This window comes from Theobroma cacao, chromosome 1 (genome assembly GCF_000208745.1).
Source record: "Theobroma cacao cultivar B97-61/B2 chromosome 1, Criollo_cocoa_genome_V2, whole genome shotgun sequence".
Taxonomy (NCBI): Eukaryota; Viridiplantae; Streptophyta; class Magnoliopsida; order Malvales; family Malvaceae; genus Theobroma; species Theobroma cacao.
This window is the reverse complement of record NC_030850.1, coordinates 10112826-10126320: the sequence shown is the minus strand read 5'-3', so window position 1 is coordinate 10126320 and position 13495 is coordinate 10112826. Positions and strand designations below refer to the sequence as shown.

At 33.3% G+C, this 13495-nt stretch overlaps 2 protein-coding genes across 6 annotated transcripts; both read left to right on the top strand.

The window, feature by feature from the left end:
- On the top strand, positions 1224 to 2840 carry LOC108661220. Its single transcript, XM_018117239.1, has 3 exons — positions 1224 to 1572; positions 1714 to 1846; positions 2345 to 2840. The coding sequence occupies exons 1-3, from the start codon at positions 1224 to 1226 to the stop codon at positions 2838 to 2840; spliced, it is 978 nt and encodes a 325-aa protein (XP_017972728.1).
- On the top strand, positions 6467 to 11706 carry LOC18612196 (uncharacterized oxidoreductase At1g06690, chloroplastic). 5 transcript variants are annotated; one of them, XM_007048855.2, is made up of 11 exons: positions 6467 to 6877; positions 7809 to 7900; positions 7987 to 8027; positions 8154 to 8318; positions 8403 to 8425; positions 8547 to 8618; positions 8814 to 8981; positions 9762 to 9844; positions 9917 to 9979; positions 10176 to 10249; positions 10750 to 11086. In XM_007048855.2, exons 1-11 carry the CDS (start codon positions 6664 to 6666, stop codon positions 10766 to 10768), a joined length of 1014 nt encoding a protein of 337 aa, XP_007048917.2. In that variant the 5' UTR covers positions 6467 to 6663; the 3' UTR covers positions 10769 to 11086. The 5 variants fall into 5 exon arrangements, 3 of the variants coding, with proteins under 3 accessions (XP_007048917.2, XP_017969558.1, XP_017969557.1); XR_001926230.1 differs by lacking the exon at positions 10176 to 10249 and adding an exon at positions 11349 to 11651 and having other exon boundaries at positions 6473 to 6877; positions 10750 to 11155; XM_018114069.1 differs by lacking the exons at positions 10176 to 10249; positions 10750 to 11086 and adding an exon at positions 11349 to 11706 and having other exon boundaries at positions 6468 to 6877.

The following is a 13495-nucleotide window of genomic DNA, read 5'->3' as shown; positions in this document are numbered from 1 at the left end:
TATATATATTGCATCATGCATATCATTGCATATAAATATTTCTGTTTTCGAGTTTAAGCCCTGATTATGGGATCCTCCGAGTATCTTGCGAAGGCAGGTATTCGTCGAGAAGTTCCCTAGGTAAAAAAGTGTTACCGGGTCCCACCAGTATGATGGGAGGGCTCGAGAAGCATTTTTAATAAAAGACTTTTGCTCGTATTAGGTTCATATTCACGAAAACATTATTTTTAAAGAAAACGTACGATAACTCCGATGATAGGAATTATTCGTTGAATTTGCGAAGGCGAGTTTCTCGGATAAATCCCTAGGTGAGAGAACACCCCGGATCCCACCAGTATGATGGGCGGATTCGAGAGAACATCCTCGATAAAAGATTATTCGTCCGACATATTTTTACCCCACGCCATGCATTTCATCTTGTCTCACACTTGCATTTCATTTTAGAATCAAATAAAATAATTTAATAAAATTAGAGATAAAATAAGTAAATAATAGCTAAGGAAATAAAATGAACTAAAAAAAATAAAGCCTAATAGGATAATCTAAAAATGGTACCGTTTATGGAACGGGCATTCCGGGGGTGCTAATCTTTCTCCGGGTGTAACCGTACTCCCGAACCTAAATCTCGAAAAATGTAGACCAGTTTAAGATTTTTTCAGCAGGTTTAAATCTAATTAAGACTCTGTCGATTAAAATTGAGTCAATAGGTGGTCAATCACACCTAGTAAAAAAGATTGGTGGCGACTCCTAGTTTTAGAGTTTTCACTCGCGTCTAGAGGGTCGGGTTCCCGGACCCGCAAGTTACGACAGTATCAAAGAATTAACCGATCCTTGAGCCACCTAAAACACTAAAACACAATCCTAAAATCTCACCTTTCACCTACCAAAAGCTTACTCTTTTTCAAACAATGTCAACTTCAACTTCAACTGTTACACAGCAATCACCACCTACATTTGATGGTTCGAACTACCCTGTTTAGACTGTCAAAATGAAAGAGAATGCTGCACAAGCACAAGTGAAGCAGTATAAAGAGGACATTGCAAAGAGATATAGAGCTTTGTTATTCATACACTTAGTAGTATCTGAGTCAGTTTTCAGTAGAATTATGGGGTGTGAGACTACAAAACAAGCTTAGAGTAAGCTTAAACAGGAGTTTTTAGGGTCTGCAAAAAGCAAACAGATGCATTTGCAAAATCTCAAAAGAAAATATGAACTTCTGAGAATGAAGAAAAGTCAAACAGTGGGTGAATTTGTTAAAGATGTGATGAATTTGGTGAATCAAATTCGACTTATGAGTGAAACTCTTACAAATGTAAAAGTGGTGGAAAAGGTTATGATGAGCTTACCAGAAAGGTTTAATGCCACAGTTACTTCTTTGGATCAAGTAAAGGACATCTCAGAACTCACAATCTCAGAATTAGTGAGTGCTTTGGAAACTGATGAGCAAAGAAAAGCAGCAATGAGAGATGAAAAAGTTGATCATGCTTTATCTGCTCATGCGAAAGGCAAACCTCATGTAGATTCTTCATTTAGAAAGAATCCAAATGATCTCAAAGAAAAGGATAAAGTTGGTACTCATAGTGGAAAATTTCAGAACGAAAAAGGAAAGTTTCCAATTTGTACTCACTGCAGGAAGAGAAGCCATGTTGAATCTTTCTGTTGATTTAGACTTGGGGTCAAATGCAACGCATGCAAACAACTGGGACATATAGAAAGAGTTTGCAAGAATAAAGCTGATATAGCAGACAAGAAACCAAAGACTACAAAACAAGTGGAGAAGGTTGAAGTTGCAAAAGAAGTCTTATTTATGGCTATCACAGAGTCTGGTTCAATAGATGAAAATCAGTGGGTTCTCAATAATGCATGTTCAAACCACATGACTTCAAAGGTTGAATTATTTTCTGAAATTGACATTAATCATTGTTCTTCAGTAAAAATAAGAAATGGTTATATATTGCAAGCTACACGGAAAGGCACAATTATAATTCAAACTACTTTAGACACCAAGTATGTCTTTAATGTGCTTTTAGTTGTTGAAATAACTCAAAATCCCTTGAGTGTGGGTCAACTAGTTAATGAGCATTATGTGTTGCTATTTAAAAATCATGCATGCACAATTTATGAGCCTTCAAGTAACTATTCGATTTCAATCTCTATGGTTAAAAAATGTTTTCCTATAAAATGGAGTAACGTTTGCTTATCTGCAATTAAGTCATCAATTAAACAGTCAATTTTTTGGCACAAAAGGCTTGGTCATTGCAATTATAAGTCATTATTGCAAACCAATGCCTTTGGTTTGTTGATGAACCTTTCAAAATTGCATGAACATGGTCATGTATGCAGTTCATGTCAACTTGGTAAACTGACCAAAAAGCCTTTTCCCAAATTGAGGCTAAATAGCATAGTTAATAGACCAGATTTAGTTCACTTTGATGTTGTTGGACCTATGAGTGAACCTTCTCTAAATGGAAGAAGATATTTTGTTATTTTTATTGATGACATGTCTAGAATGACTTGGATCTATTTCATGGAGCACAAGTCAGAAGTATTTTCAGTGTTTCAGAAATTTAAAGCTAGAGTTGAAAATGAATCTAGTTGCAAGATCAAGACTTTAAGGAAAGATAATAGAGGAGGACATATTTCTTCAGAGTTCACTAGTTATTTGGAAAATGAAGGTATTCTTCATCAATTAACTGCTCCATACTATATGAGTGAGAAAAAGAACAGAATTGTTGTTGATATGTCCAAGTGCCTTCTATTTCAAAAAATGCTTCTAAAAAGCTTCTGTGCTGAAGCAGCTAGCACTGCAGTATATTTGCAGAACATCTTGATAACTTAAGTTGTCAACAACAAAACTCCTTATGAGGTCTTGCATAATATCAAGCCCTCTATTGATCATTTAAAGATTTTTAGGTCTATTTGCTATCAACATGTGCTTGAAGAATTCAGAGATAAGCTACAGCCCAAGGCACAGATGGAATTTTCATTAGTTATAATCAACAGTCCAAGGCTTACAGAATTTATCAAATTGATTCAGGCAAAATTTCTTTTAGTAGACATGTATCATTTGATGAAAGAGCCTATTGGAACTAGGAACTCAACCAAGTGCAGTATATTAGGATTCCAAATGGAGATGTTGATTTTCATCTTATCAAATAGTGAAGAGGTGATTGATAATGAATAATTGATAGAAGAGCCTCTTGTGAGAGGCACTCGATTATTGAAAAATATTTATGAAAGCTGTAATATGGCTTTGTATGAACCTGCAACACTAGAAAAGGCATTCAAATCTTCTGAATAGATTGAAACCATGAAAAAAGAGCTTAATGTAATAAATTTTAACAAGACATGGAGCTTAGTTGATAGGCCTAAACATCATCATGTTCTTAGAGTGAAATGGGTATTCAGGAAGAAGTTCAATTTTAATGGTTCATTGAACAAGCATAAAGCTAGACTTGTAGTCAATGGCTTTGCTCAGTTGCCAGATGTGGACTGCCATGAGACATTTATGTTAATTGCTAGAATGGATACCATTCGATTACTAATAGCATTGTTAATTACATTTAAATGGCAAATATTTCATTTAGACATTAAATCTGCTTTCTTGAATGATGACTTGCAAGAGGAAATTTTTGTTGAGCAGCCTTATGGTTTTGAAAATGACTCTAACAGAGACAAGGTGTATAGGCTTCACAAAGCTCTTTATGATTTGAAGCAAGCCCCACATGCTTGGTATTACAAGATTGATGAATACTTTATAAGTCAAGGATTTCAGAAAAGCTACAATGAAGTAACACTGTATGTACAGAAAACAGGTGACCAAAATCCATTAAGCATCTCATTATATATAGATGATATATTAGCTACATGAGGAAATGTAGAAAGACTTACAAAGTTCAAGTCAGAATTGCAAACAGATTCAGAATAACTGATCTTGGACATATGAGCTATTTTCTGGGATTACATATTCTTTAAGATAATACTGGGATCCATGTAATTCAATCAAACTACATTATTGAAGGTCTAAACAAGTTCAATATCAGTGATTGCAAAACTATAGGAACTCCTTTTGTTACTCATGAGAAGTTGTCAATTGATAAAGGAACTAAACTTGAAAATCCTTTATCATTTAGAAGCTTGATAGGATCATTGCTTTATATATGTGCTTCAAGGCCTGATTTGATGTTTGCTGTGAACTGTTTATCGAGATTTATGCAGGTTTTAACCATTGAACATTTCACAGCATCTAAAAAAGTTCTTAGATATTTAAGAGGGACATCTAATCTAAGCCTTCACTTTACTTATTTTGATACAAAATCAGTTGATTTAGTTGGCTTTTTTGGCAATGACTGGATAGGATGTATTGATGATTGCAATAGCACTTCAAGTTATGTGTTTTCTTTCAAAAATGGTTCTTTCTAGTAGAACTCAAAGAACCAAGAGACAACTACTCAATCCTCTAGAGAAGCAGAGTATATTGCAGCAACTACAGATGCAAATCAAGCCATTTGGGTGAAAAGTCTTAATTGATCTTGGTTTTCTTCATGTGCCTCCAACTCAATTGTATGTAGATAATAAGTCTACTATTGCTATGGTGAAGAATCTTGTTTTTCACAACAAGACAAAACATATCAAGGTTAAATATCATGCCTTGAGAGAAGCTGAAAAAAATCAAGATATATCCATTCAAAATTGCAGTTCCAGTGATCAAGTTACTGACATTTTGACCAAACCACTGCCTTTGCCCAAGTTTAAAGAATTAAGAAACAAACTAAATATTCACGAAGCTAGTATTTAGGAGCAATGTTGAGATAAAACTAGCTTGAGTCTTGTTTTATGTTTTAACTAAGTATTAGACATATGTCCATTTTGCTTCGTTGTACTAGTTTAGTAAGCCAGAACCTATGTTGCTGTTACATGTCTATAAACGTGTAAGCCTTGCATGTTAACTTTAATCTTATGTTAAACACTTGTTGGTTTTGTACAAGTGTTATTCATGCATTTTGTGTATGAATGCTTGTATCTCTCTTCAGTTAACATGATGATCTATATTAACAAAATTATTTTCTTCTTAACTTTGTTCTTGTTCTATGCCTTACAGTCATATATTCTTCTTAATGTTTCTTGAACATCTGCTTTGTCACATCAACCATATCAGGGTAACCACTAGTGGTGCCATCGATATTAAATTTTAAGAAACCCACAGAAAACCTAACCTAGGTACAAGAAGATTTGGCACTCAGTTTTCCTTTAGTAACAATTACATAGATAAGATCAACAATTAAAGAACACATAACAGGTCACTTAACATTGGCTCATTGAGAAACTCTTAGCTTAGCCAACTCAAACACTCGACAAAGATCCCAAACCTTTCTTTGAAAGCCATGGTACCACTTGATATTATCTTTTGATTCAACGTAAAGTGAGAGATAATTCTTTGTTAAAAGAGGTTAGATCGAGGTTCCTCAATGAAGTCAATATGGTGAGTTGACTGAGTAGCTAGATGTGAGTACTAGTGGTGTTGTGTGAATTAGGTTGAGTCAAGACTTATTCAATTATGTGTAGACAAGTTTTTTTTTTTTTTGAAGTTAATGTTTTTGTGGAATTTGAGTTAATTAGGTGGAGATTGTTAGATATTTAGTTCAAATTCTAATTGAGAATCAATCAGTGAAATTTTATTGATTGTGAATTACTTGGTGATAAATATATTTATTCGGTGAAAGTGCTTAATAAGTAGAAATTTTTATGATCAAGTAATAAGCTTTATAAATATGAGGTGAGTCTTATGCATTTGAATTATGAGAGATGGATTTTTTTCTATGAGGGTTTCATAGAATTGTAAAGATGTGAAGAAAAGTAACGAAAAACATAGGGTTGGATTGCATAATAAAAGATATTTTATGGGTTTAAACTTAAAAAAGTATTGAAATTATGTTTTTTTCAAAGCTCTACTTTGTATTTTTTTTATGTTTTATAGGTTTTGTAATTCTACATTTAAGTGGGTTTTTACTGTTTCATTTGTGGATGTATGCAATGAAAGTCAAATCACGTTAAATATTATTTTTTGTGTATAATTTGATTTTGTTGTTGAATACGCTTCTTGAAAATCTCTACATTTATCTTATGTTCCTAATAATATTGTAATTATTTAAAAATCATATATAGTAAACTTGATTTTATGATGATATTATATTAATTTAATTACCCCACTCATATAGTTCTTAAGTATAAAATTGACTCGTTGAACTATTTATTTTCATAATTTCTAAGTCTTATTTAATTTTTTTAAACCGTTTTTATTAAAGAATTTGATAAAAAGAACTTATCAAGCTTTATTTTAAATTTATGATGATATGAAAAAAAAACTTGGTTTTAAAAGAGCAGGGAAAGCTCATACGTGTTTCATGTATTTTTTCCCTTACAAATTGCGGAGGGAGGCAACTAATGGCCATACGAGCTGCATGTATCTTCCCCCCCTTACTAAAAACGGTTCATCCGACGTGTCCATTCTGATGACCAAAAACTCCTTCATGGTTCTCTCTTTCTCTACCCACCATATTTCTTCTCCACTTTTGTCTTTCCATGGACATCAATTTTTCAGAGGAAAAAACACACTAAAATAAATAAAATCTTATTCCGTGTTTAATTCCAAGGAATAATCAATGGCCATGAGTGTTAGCAGTGCATGTTTCTCAGTTTTCAGTTACAAGAAAGTTAACAGAAGAACAAGGGCTGTTGCTTCTGAGGATTTCGCTGTTACTCTCAAAACAGAAGACAAGGTGAAGTTAGGAGGGTCAGAGCTCAAAGTGACAAAGCTTGGAATTGGAGCTTGGTCATGGGGTGACACCACTTACTGGAACAACTTTGAATGGGATGGTAAATTTTTCACATTTCATCTCATAATTTGATTCCCTTTTGGGAAAGGGTGTTCCTTTTTCTTTTTTTTTGTTGATTTGTTACTCTGTTTCTACTAGTTTTGATGGTCTTTTTCATAACTCTTGAATTTATTCTCATAAAAATTTAGAATGGGATGAATTCTTGCTTGTATACGGTTCAAGTGTAAAAGGTTGCTTTTTCGTTGAACTTTTAAAATTATTTTAATCTCCAGTGCTGTCTTCAAAGCCTATTTTTATTGAAAGAAGGTTCCTTTCAATCTCTTATCTTACTTTTTCTGTAGCAAAGCTGAGGGATAACTTGTTTAGTCAATGAAGCTCTGTATCTAATGGCAAATGCACCACAAAGAAAGTAAAAGAAAAAAATTAAAAAGAAGAATATAGGAAACTGGACCGAAGGGAAAAAAGGCCTTGTTTTGTTTCATCACCTTTTCCCCCTTGTAGTTATCTCAGTGTTACCTTACTTTTAAAATTACTACATGAGACTGCCATTTGAAGTTGTAATAAGCTACTTCACAATTTAAGGAAGCTTAACTCTAATCATCTGCCCTCCTCCCTCCCCCAAAACTTTTCTCTACTAAAATGTTACATGTTAAGTTATCTTGTTGCATTTTTTATTTTTTTTTTCTAGTTAAGTTCATATATTTGTGCTCCCTTCCAGATAAGCACTTCCTATGTGTTAAGAGTTCTTTAGAAATTTCATGGATTAGAATTATTGTATTCTTCCCAATTACAAGGGTTGATGTTAGATTCCATTTGTGCAACTGCCATAGTGCACAATGCTGTGTGGAGAACTTTCTGTGTCAAACTTAAGTTTCTCTGCATTACTGAAATTTCTGATTCAACCTGACTGTATTATTCTTTTATTGTTCTTTTTTCACATCTAAATGATTTGTACTTTGCTGTGGAGTCAGATAGGAAGATGAAGGCTGCTAAGGCCGCTTTTGATGCCAGTGTTGATTGTGGTATAACCTTTTTCGATACAGCTGAAGTTTATGGCTCTACGGTAAAAGACAAGATCATCTCTCTATTGGCTTATTTATTTTATTTTCTCTTTTTTGAAGAATGTCATCGATGATTCCATTCTTTCAGCTGTCCTTGGGTGCCATAAATTCTGAAACTCTGCTGGGAAGGTATGTTTCTAGAATTTAACAGAGGCCAACATTTGAACTTTAAACTCTCACCGAAGGCAAAATCGTCTTGTGCTATTCTTTTATTTGCCTGGTTATTCTTCTAACAAACTTTGTTGTTTGTAAAAGATTTATAAAGGAAAGGAAAGAAAAGTATCCAGATACGGAAGTTGCTGTTGCAACAAAGTTTGCAGCTTTGCCTTGGAGGTTTGGTCGTCAGAGTGTCCTCAATGCACTGAAGGATTCCATTTGTCGGCTTGGGGTTTCATCAATAGAACTTTATCAACTCCATTGGTCTGTGCTCACATTTCTTTATAGGATTTATCAATAGTATTTCTGAAAAAGTAATTCATCACAATTTTTCCTATTGATTTTCAGGCCTGGTGTATGGGGAAATGAAGGTTGTTTGCAACGCCACCATTTTGTTGAAAGAATTGACTTTATGTAGCTAGTACATTTGAATGTTTATGCTGCCCAATTATGTTGAATAGTGGCTGAGTTCACTGAAAAACCATTTTTCAGGGTATATTGATGGTCTTGGTGATGCTGTTGAGCAGGGCCTTGTGAAGGCTGTTGGGGTCTCAAATTACAATGGTAATTTTTCTGCTGTCAATGACTGATTGGTGCAATAGTTTGACTTTGAACCATGCAAAATTCTCTACAAATAGTTCATCTTCTTTAACCACTTACTGCTTTTTATTAAAATCTTCACTCTGATCATTGTGGCTTGGTTCTTATTCCTCCCTATATATTTGTAATTATCGTAATGTAAGATATTCCCGACTTCAGAGAGACGACTTCGTGATGCTTATGAAAGGCTTAAGAAGAGAGGAATTCCTCTAGCTTCAAACCAAGTGAATTACAGTCTCATATACAGGGCACCAGAGCAGAATGGAGTGAAGGCTGCATGTGATGAACTTGGGATCACTTTGATTGCATATTCTCCTATTGCGCAGGGTAATATCCATATTCCTTTGTTTAATTGCTTCTTTATAGTTATTGATGTGTGAGCTTTTGTTGTATGTCAGGAGATTGATTCTAGAGCTACAGAAAAAAGCATGTTAGGAGAAGTAATTTCTTTTGGTCATATCATATTTAAGACCTTGATTCTTGAATGCAATTATTGGAAAAACTTGAGTAATTTGACCCTCAATTAGAAACTGAGTTCATATTTCATCTGAATAACACAGGCATACCCTGTCTTGTGGACTCTCACTGAAAATTTTCAAGAATTTAAAATTTGATCTTATCTTTTTTCTCTTTTATTTTTTTGTTTGCTTTCAGCAAATGGTTTCTTATTGATTTTCAAACTACAGTGCAGTAGCAAGAATCAGGTTCACAGATTGAACCCTAACTTATCACTTAGTTGCAAACATGTGACGATGTTCATTTTTCAAACAAAGGCAGTACCCTATATTTGTATGTGTGTGTGTGTGTGTGCGTGTGTGTATGTGTGTGTATGTGTGCACATGTTTGCATGCAAACACACACACACACAACACACGGGCCTGTTTATGTCTCTGTCTGTATTCTACATATTGATCAGTACTGTAGTGCTTGTGCATGTACAAGTTAAATTATCCACCAAAAAGGGATGGAGTAATAAACAAAGTTAAAACACTAGAGTTTGGAACAAGAAATAATGTCAAATTTATGGACAATGTGGTGCATAAACTGAGTGTGGTGTATATTCTTTTTAACAGAAGGAGAGTACCATATCATGTTCATTCTTTGCAGGTGCCCTTACAGGAAAGTATACACCTGAAAATCTACCAACAGGGCCTCGATCCAGGATTTACACTCCGGAGTTTTTAACTAAGGTAAGTCTCTAGAGTGTTTCTTATCCCAATATTACTTTCAAACTTATTGCTAAGGTCTTTTTAAATGCACAGCTCCAACCTCTCGTGAACAGAATTAAGGAAATAGGAGAGAACTATGGCAAAACTCCAACGCAGGTTTGTTCTTGTTGTTTGGTAGTATATCTGCTTACAGCTGTCAATAGGTCTGCTTCAAGCATATTGGCATATTAACAGTTTTTAGAAAAAGTTCTCCTGCATTATCAACTCAATATTGATGTGCTAGCCATGTGAATTTTTAGGCATTAGGCTTTGGTGGAAATTTTCTTTTTCTTTTCTTTTTTTTTCTTTTCAGTGCATAAGCTGTGAGCTGGGCTCAATTACACCCATAGACACTCTACAGTCTACCATAACTTCATCACCTAGAAGGTAATGACCTACACCAGCTGGAGGGTTCTAAAAACAGTTAATCCAGTGGAAGTTTTCTCCTTATATGGTCAAGAAATTGGAACTAAAGTTGTCCTCTCTAAAAGTATGTTTGACTTCCATGATCCATTCCTCCATCAAAAGGCATATACAGTAATGCACTAAGATCACATGTGTGGATGACTTGAATCCCCTCCCTCTCAAACTGCGTTTACAGCCATCTTAGAATTCAAGGACAAGAAAAACCACAAACCTTCACAAGCCTCGAGACCTCTTTAATGGGGTTTTCCTAATTTGATATTGATTTGAGGTTTTGTAGACTCCTCAGTAGACAAGTGTGACACCATGTTACTTTCATTTATACACATGTCTTGAAGTTGTTATAAATGAGGTAGCAACAGACTGTTCTTTTATCATACTCTTTAATCATGAGTCGTGACTACTGGATATGGCATTTTAAAACATGCAGAGATCTTATAAGAAATGAGGTTGTTTTTCTATAGGTTGTGCTCAACTGGTTAATAGCCCAGGAGAATGTTGTGCCAATCCCAGGAGCCAAAAATGCAGAACAAGCTGAGGAATTCACAGGTGCACTTGGGTGGAGACTAAGCAATGAACAAGTTGATGAGCTACGGTCACTGGCTTCTGAGATAAGTCCTGCTATTGGTTTCCCTCTTGAGAACCTGTGAATTTTCCGCTTCATTGAAGAGCGAGTTCAGTCCTGATTGTCAACCAATAGTATCAATAACATATGTCCTATTATTGGTTCCCCTGTCTCTTTGTCTGTGCAGACGTGGGCATTCCATGCCTACCACATATATATTTGTTTGTTTAGGTGCATTGCCTTGCAGCCTTCCACTCCATTCTTGTCGGAACAAACTTCAGAAAAACGTAGTCAAACATACTCGAGTAAGAACAAACATCTTTTTATGTTACTTGAATTTGGGTTAGGTTAGGTTAGGTCCATTAAATGGGGAAAACGAGAAGTAGTTTGTGTCCACAGCCAATCTCTCTCTTCCTATCTATCTATCTACAATTATGAACATTTCTGCATAAGGTTTGAACTTGTTTTCTTATAAATTTGTTCTTGTAAACCAAACAGGATAAGCGAGGAAAACGGAACTTGTTTTAAGAAAGAAGAAGAGGTTGATGGTAAAATTAAAATAGTGGAAGCTGATGGCAATCCACAACCGAACATGTCAAATTAAGACTTGAGGATTGGTAAGAAATGTACATGCCTGCAAGTTGTCCATGTCTATGCTGAAAGTAGATAGAACTAGGCCTAGATTCTATGCCATTATATAAAGCAGTGAGAACACACCAACACCACACCAAGATACTCTTTATTCTAACATGTTTGGTTGGGGGAAATAGTTAAGTCATTCTCCCTCTGTTTCAAGGAATATTTGTTCCTTTATTTGCTTGTCAAATAGTCCAAAAGAATAGTCATTTCCCTGCAATCTCTATCCCCCCAAAATCACTCAAAATCAAAGACTAATTAATCCCAACCTCCTCTCCATGGTATTTACTATTTCATGGTGAGGGAGTAGCTTCTGAAATTATATATTATCTAAAATTAATATTTAAAAAATAAAATAAAATAAAAATAGATAACGATACATTATGATAAAAAGTTTTAAGTTTTTGATTATATATATTTTTGAAAAAAATTTATCTCCATTGCTGCCCCATTAACAATTAACCCCAATCAATCATACATGCTACACAAATTTGATGATGCACTCTTAAGAGTCTAGTTTGTTTTGATTCTGCTAAGATTCTGGTTTATCACTGCAAACAACTGCGGATATACAATTGCAAAAAACAAAAATGAACCTGCCACGCAGCTGTACATATCCTAACGGACATATGCTTTGCTATCCCAAAGTGCAGTCAACAATTTGGTCCTTCCAGCTTGAAGATGAACATCGCTCAGACAAGTCCTCTCCTTTCTACCAGTTTCTATGAATTGATAGCAATCCTTGTACTTCCTGCCACTCCCGATATGAATCCCGTTGCGGATCCAATCCTCTCCATGTATCCTACCATCCCGACCAAAATCCAGAACACCAAGGATAGCTTCGCCCTTCCAAGACACATAAAGTTGGATAATTATAATGAAAAAAAGTCTCAGTTTTTTAAAATATATTATAAAAAATTCATATTTTAAATTTAAAAATTAATTCAATTATTAATATTTCACTTATAATAATATTTAAATTATAAATAAAATATCAATGTTGAATTTAAATAAATTATAAATTATTAATATTTAAAAATAAAATAAAATAAAAATGAATAATCATATATTATAATAAAAATTTTAAGTTTTCTATTATATACTATAAAAAATTAATATTTTAAATTTAAAAATTAACCAAAATTATTAATATTTTAATCATAATACTATTGAAATTACTAATTATTAATAGTTTAAATAAATTATAAATTAGTAATGCTTAAAAATAAAAATAAAAATAGTTAATCATATCTTATAATAAAAGATATGTTTATCTTTTTATCATCTATTCATTTATTATTTTCAAATTATTTTTACCAATCAAATATTTCATTATATCAATCAATCAAATTATAGAACAACATTTTCATTTTATTCCTATCCTATTTTATTCTCACAAAATACTTATACTATTCATTCTATTCTATCCCACCAACACGAAATGTACTCTAAAAGAAGAACCTAGTGAACAACGAAGCTTGATTGTACTCTACTTAATCTTCCTCTTAAAATATTTTCTTTTTCTTTTTCTTTTGGGTTTTTTTTTAAGGTTTTTGTTGATATTGACAAGCTCTACCTAATTTAAATCAAAAGAATTGATAGACTAGTAGCAGTGTATTGACAGTCACGTTATATATTACTATTGAGTTTGGAAAGTAAAAATAAAATGATAAGGAAAAAATAAAATNTTTTTTTTTTTTCAAAAAATCTCTTGTGGTGTTTTATGATGGCCGAGTTCTGCACTTGGGATTCCTAATTGTCCAACAGATTGCTTGGCCATTTGATGTACTTTATTTACATTTCAATTGATAGCTGAAATTCAACCAACATCAATGTATTATAGAATAATTTATTCTTATGAAGTTTGATAGTCAAATTTTTATAATTTCTTTTTGTTTTGTCATATATAAATTAAATTTTTTATCATAAAAAAAAAAAATAAAAATATATGAGATTATAAATTTATTTAAGAGATGATATCATATAAAAATTTACAATAAAAAAAACAT

What these genes read in the sequence shown, in the direction of transcription:
- LOC108661220 (XM_018117239.1), top strand. Translation starts at nt 1,224, where the DNA reads ATGAAGAAAAGTCAAACAGTGGGTGAATTTGTTAAAGATGTGATGAAT. An exon ending in CAAAGAAAAGGATAAAGTTG is followed by an intron (nt 1,573 to 1,713) that starts GTACTCATAGTG and finishes TGGGACATATAG; the next exon opens with AAAGAGTTTGCAAGAATAAA. An exon ending in GGTTCAATAGATGAAAATCA is followed by an intron (nt 1,847 to 2,344) that starts GTGGGTTCTCAA and finishes TCATGTATGCAG; the next exon opens with TTCATGTCAACTTGGTAAAC.
- LOC18612196 (XM_018114068.1), top strand. Translation starts at nt 6,664, where the DNA reads ATGGCCATGAGTGTTAGCAGTGCATGTTTCTCAGTTTTCAGTTACAAG. An exon ending in CTGAAGTTTATGGCTCTACG is followed by an intron (nt 7,901 to 7,986) that starts GTAAAAGACAAG and finishes CCATTCTTTCAG; the next exon opens with CTGTCCTTGGGTGCCATAAA. An exon ending in CTCCGGAGTTTTTAACTAAG is followed by an intron (nt 9,845 to 9,916) that starts GTAAGTCTCTAG and finishes TTAAATGCACAG; the next exon opens with CTCCAACCTCTCGTGAACAG.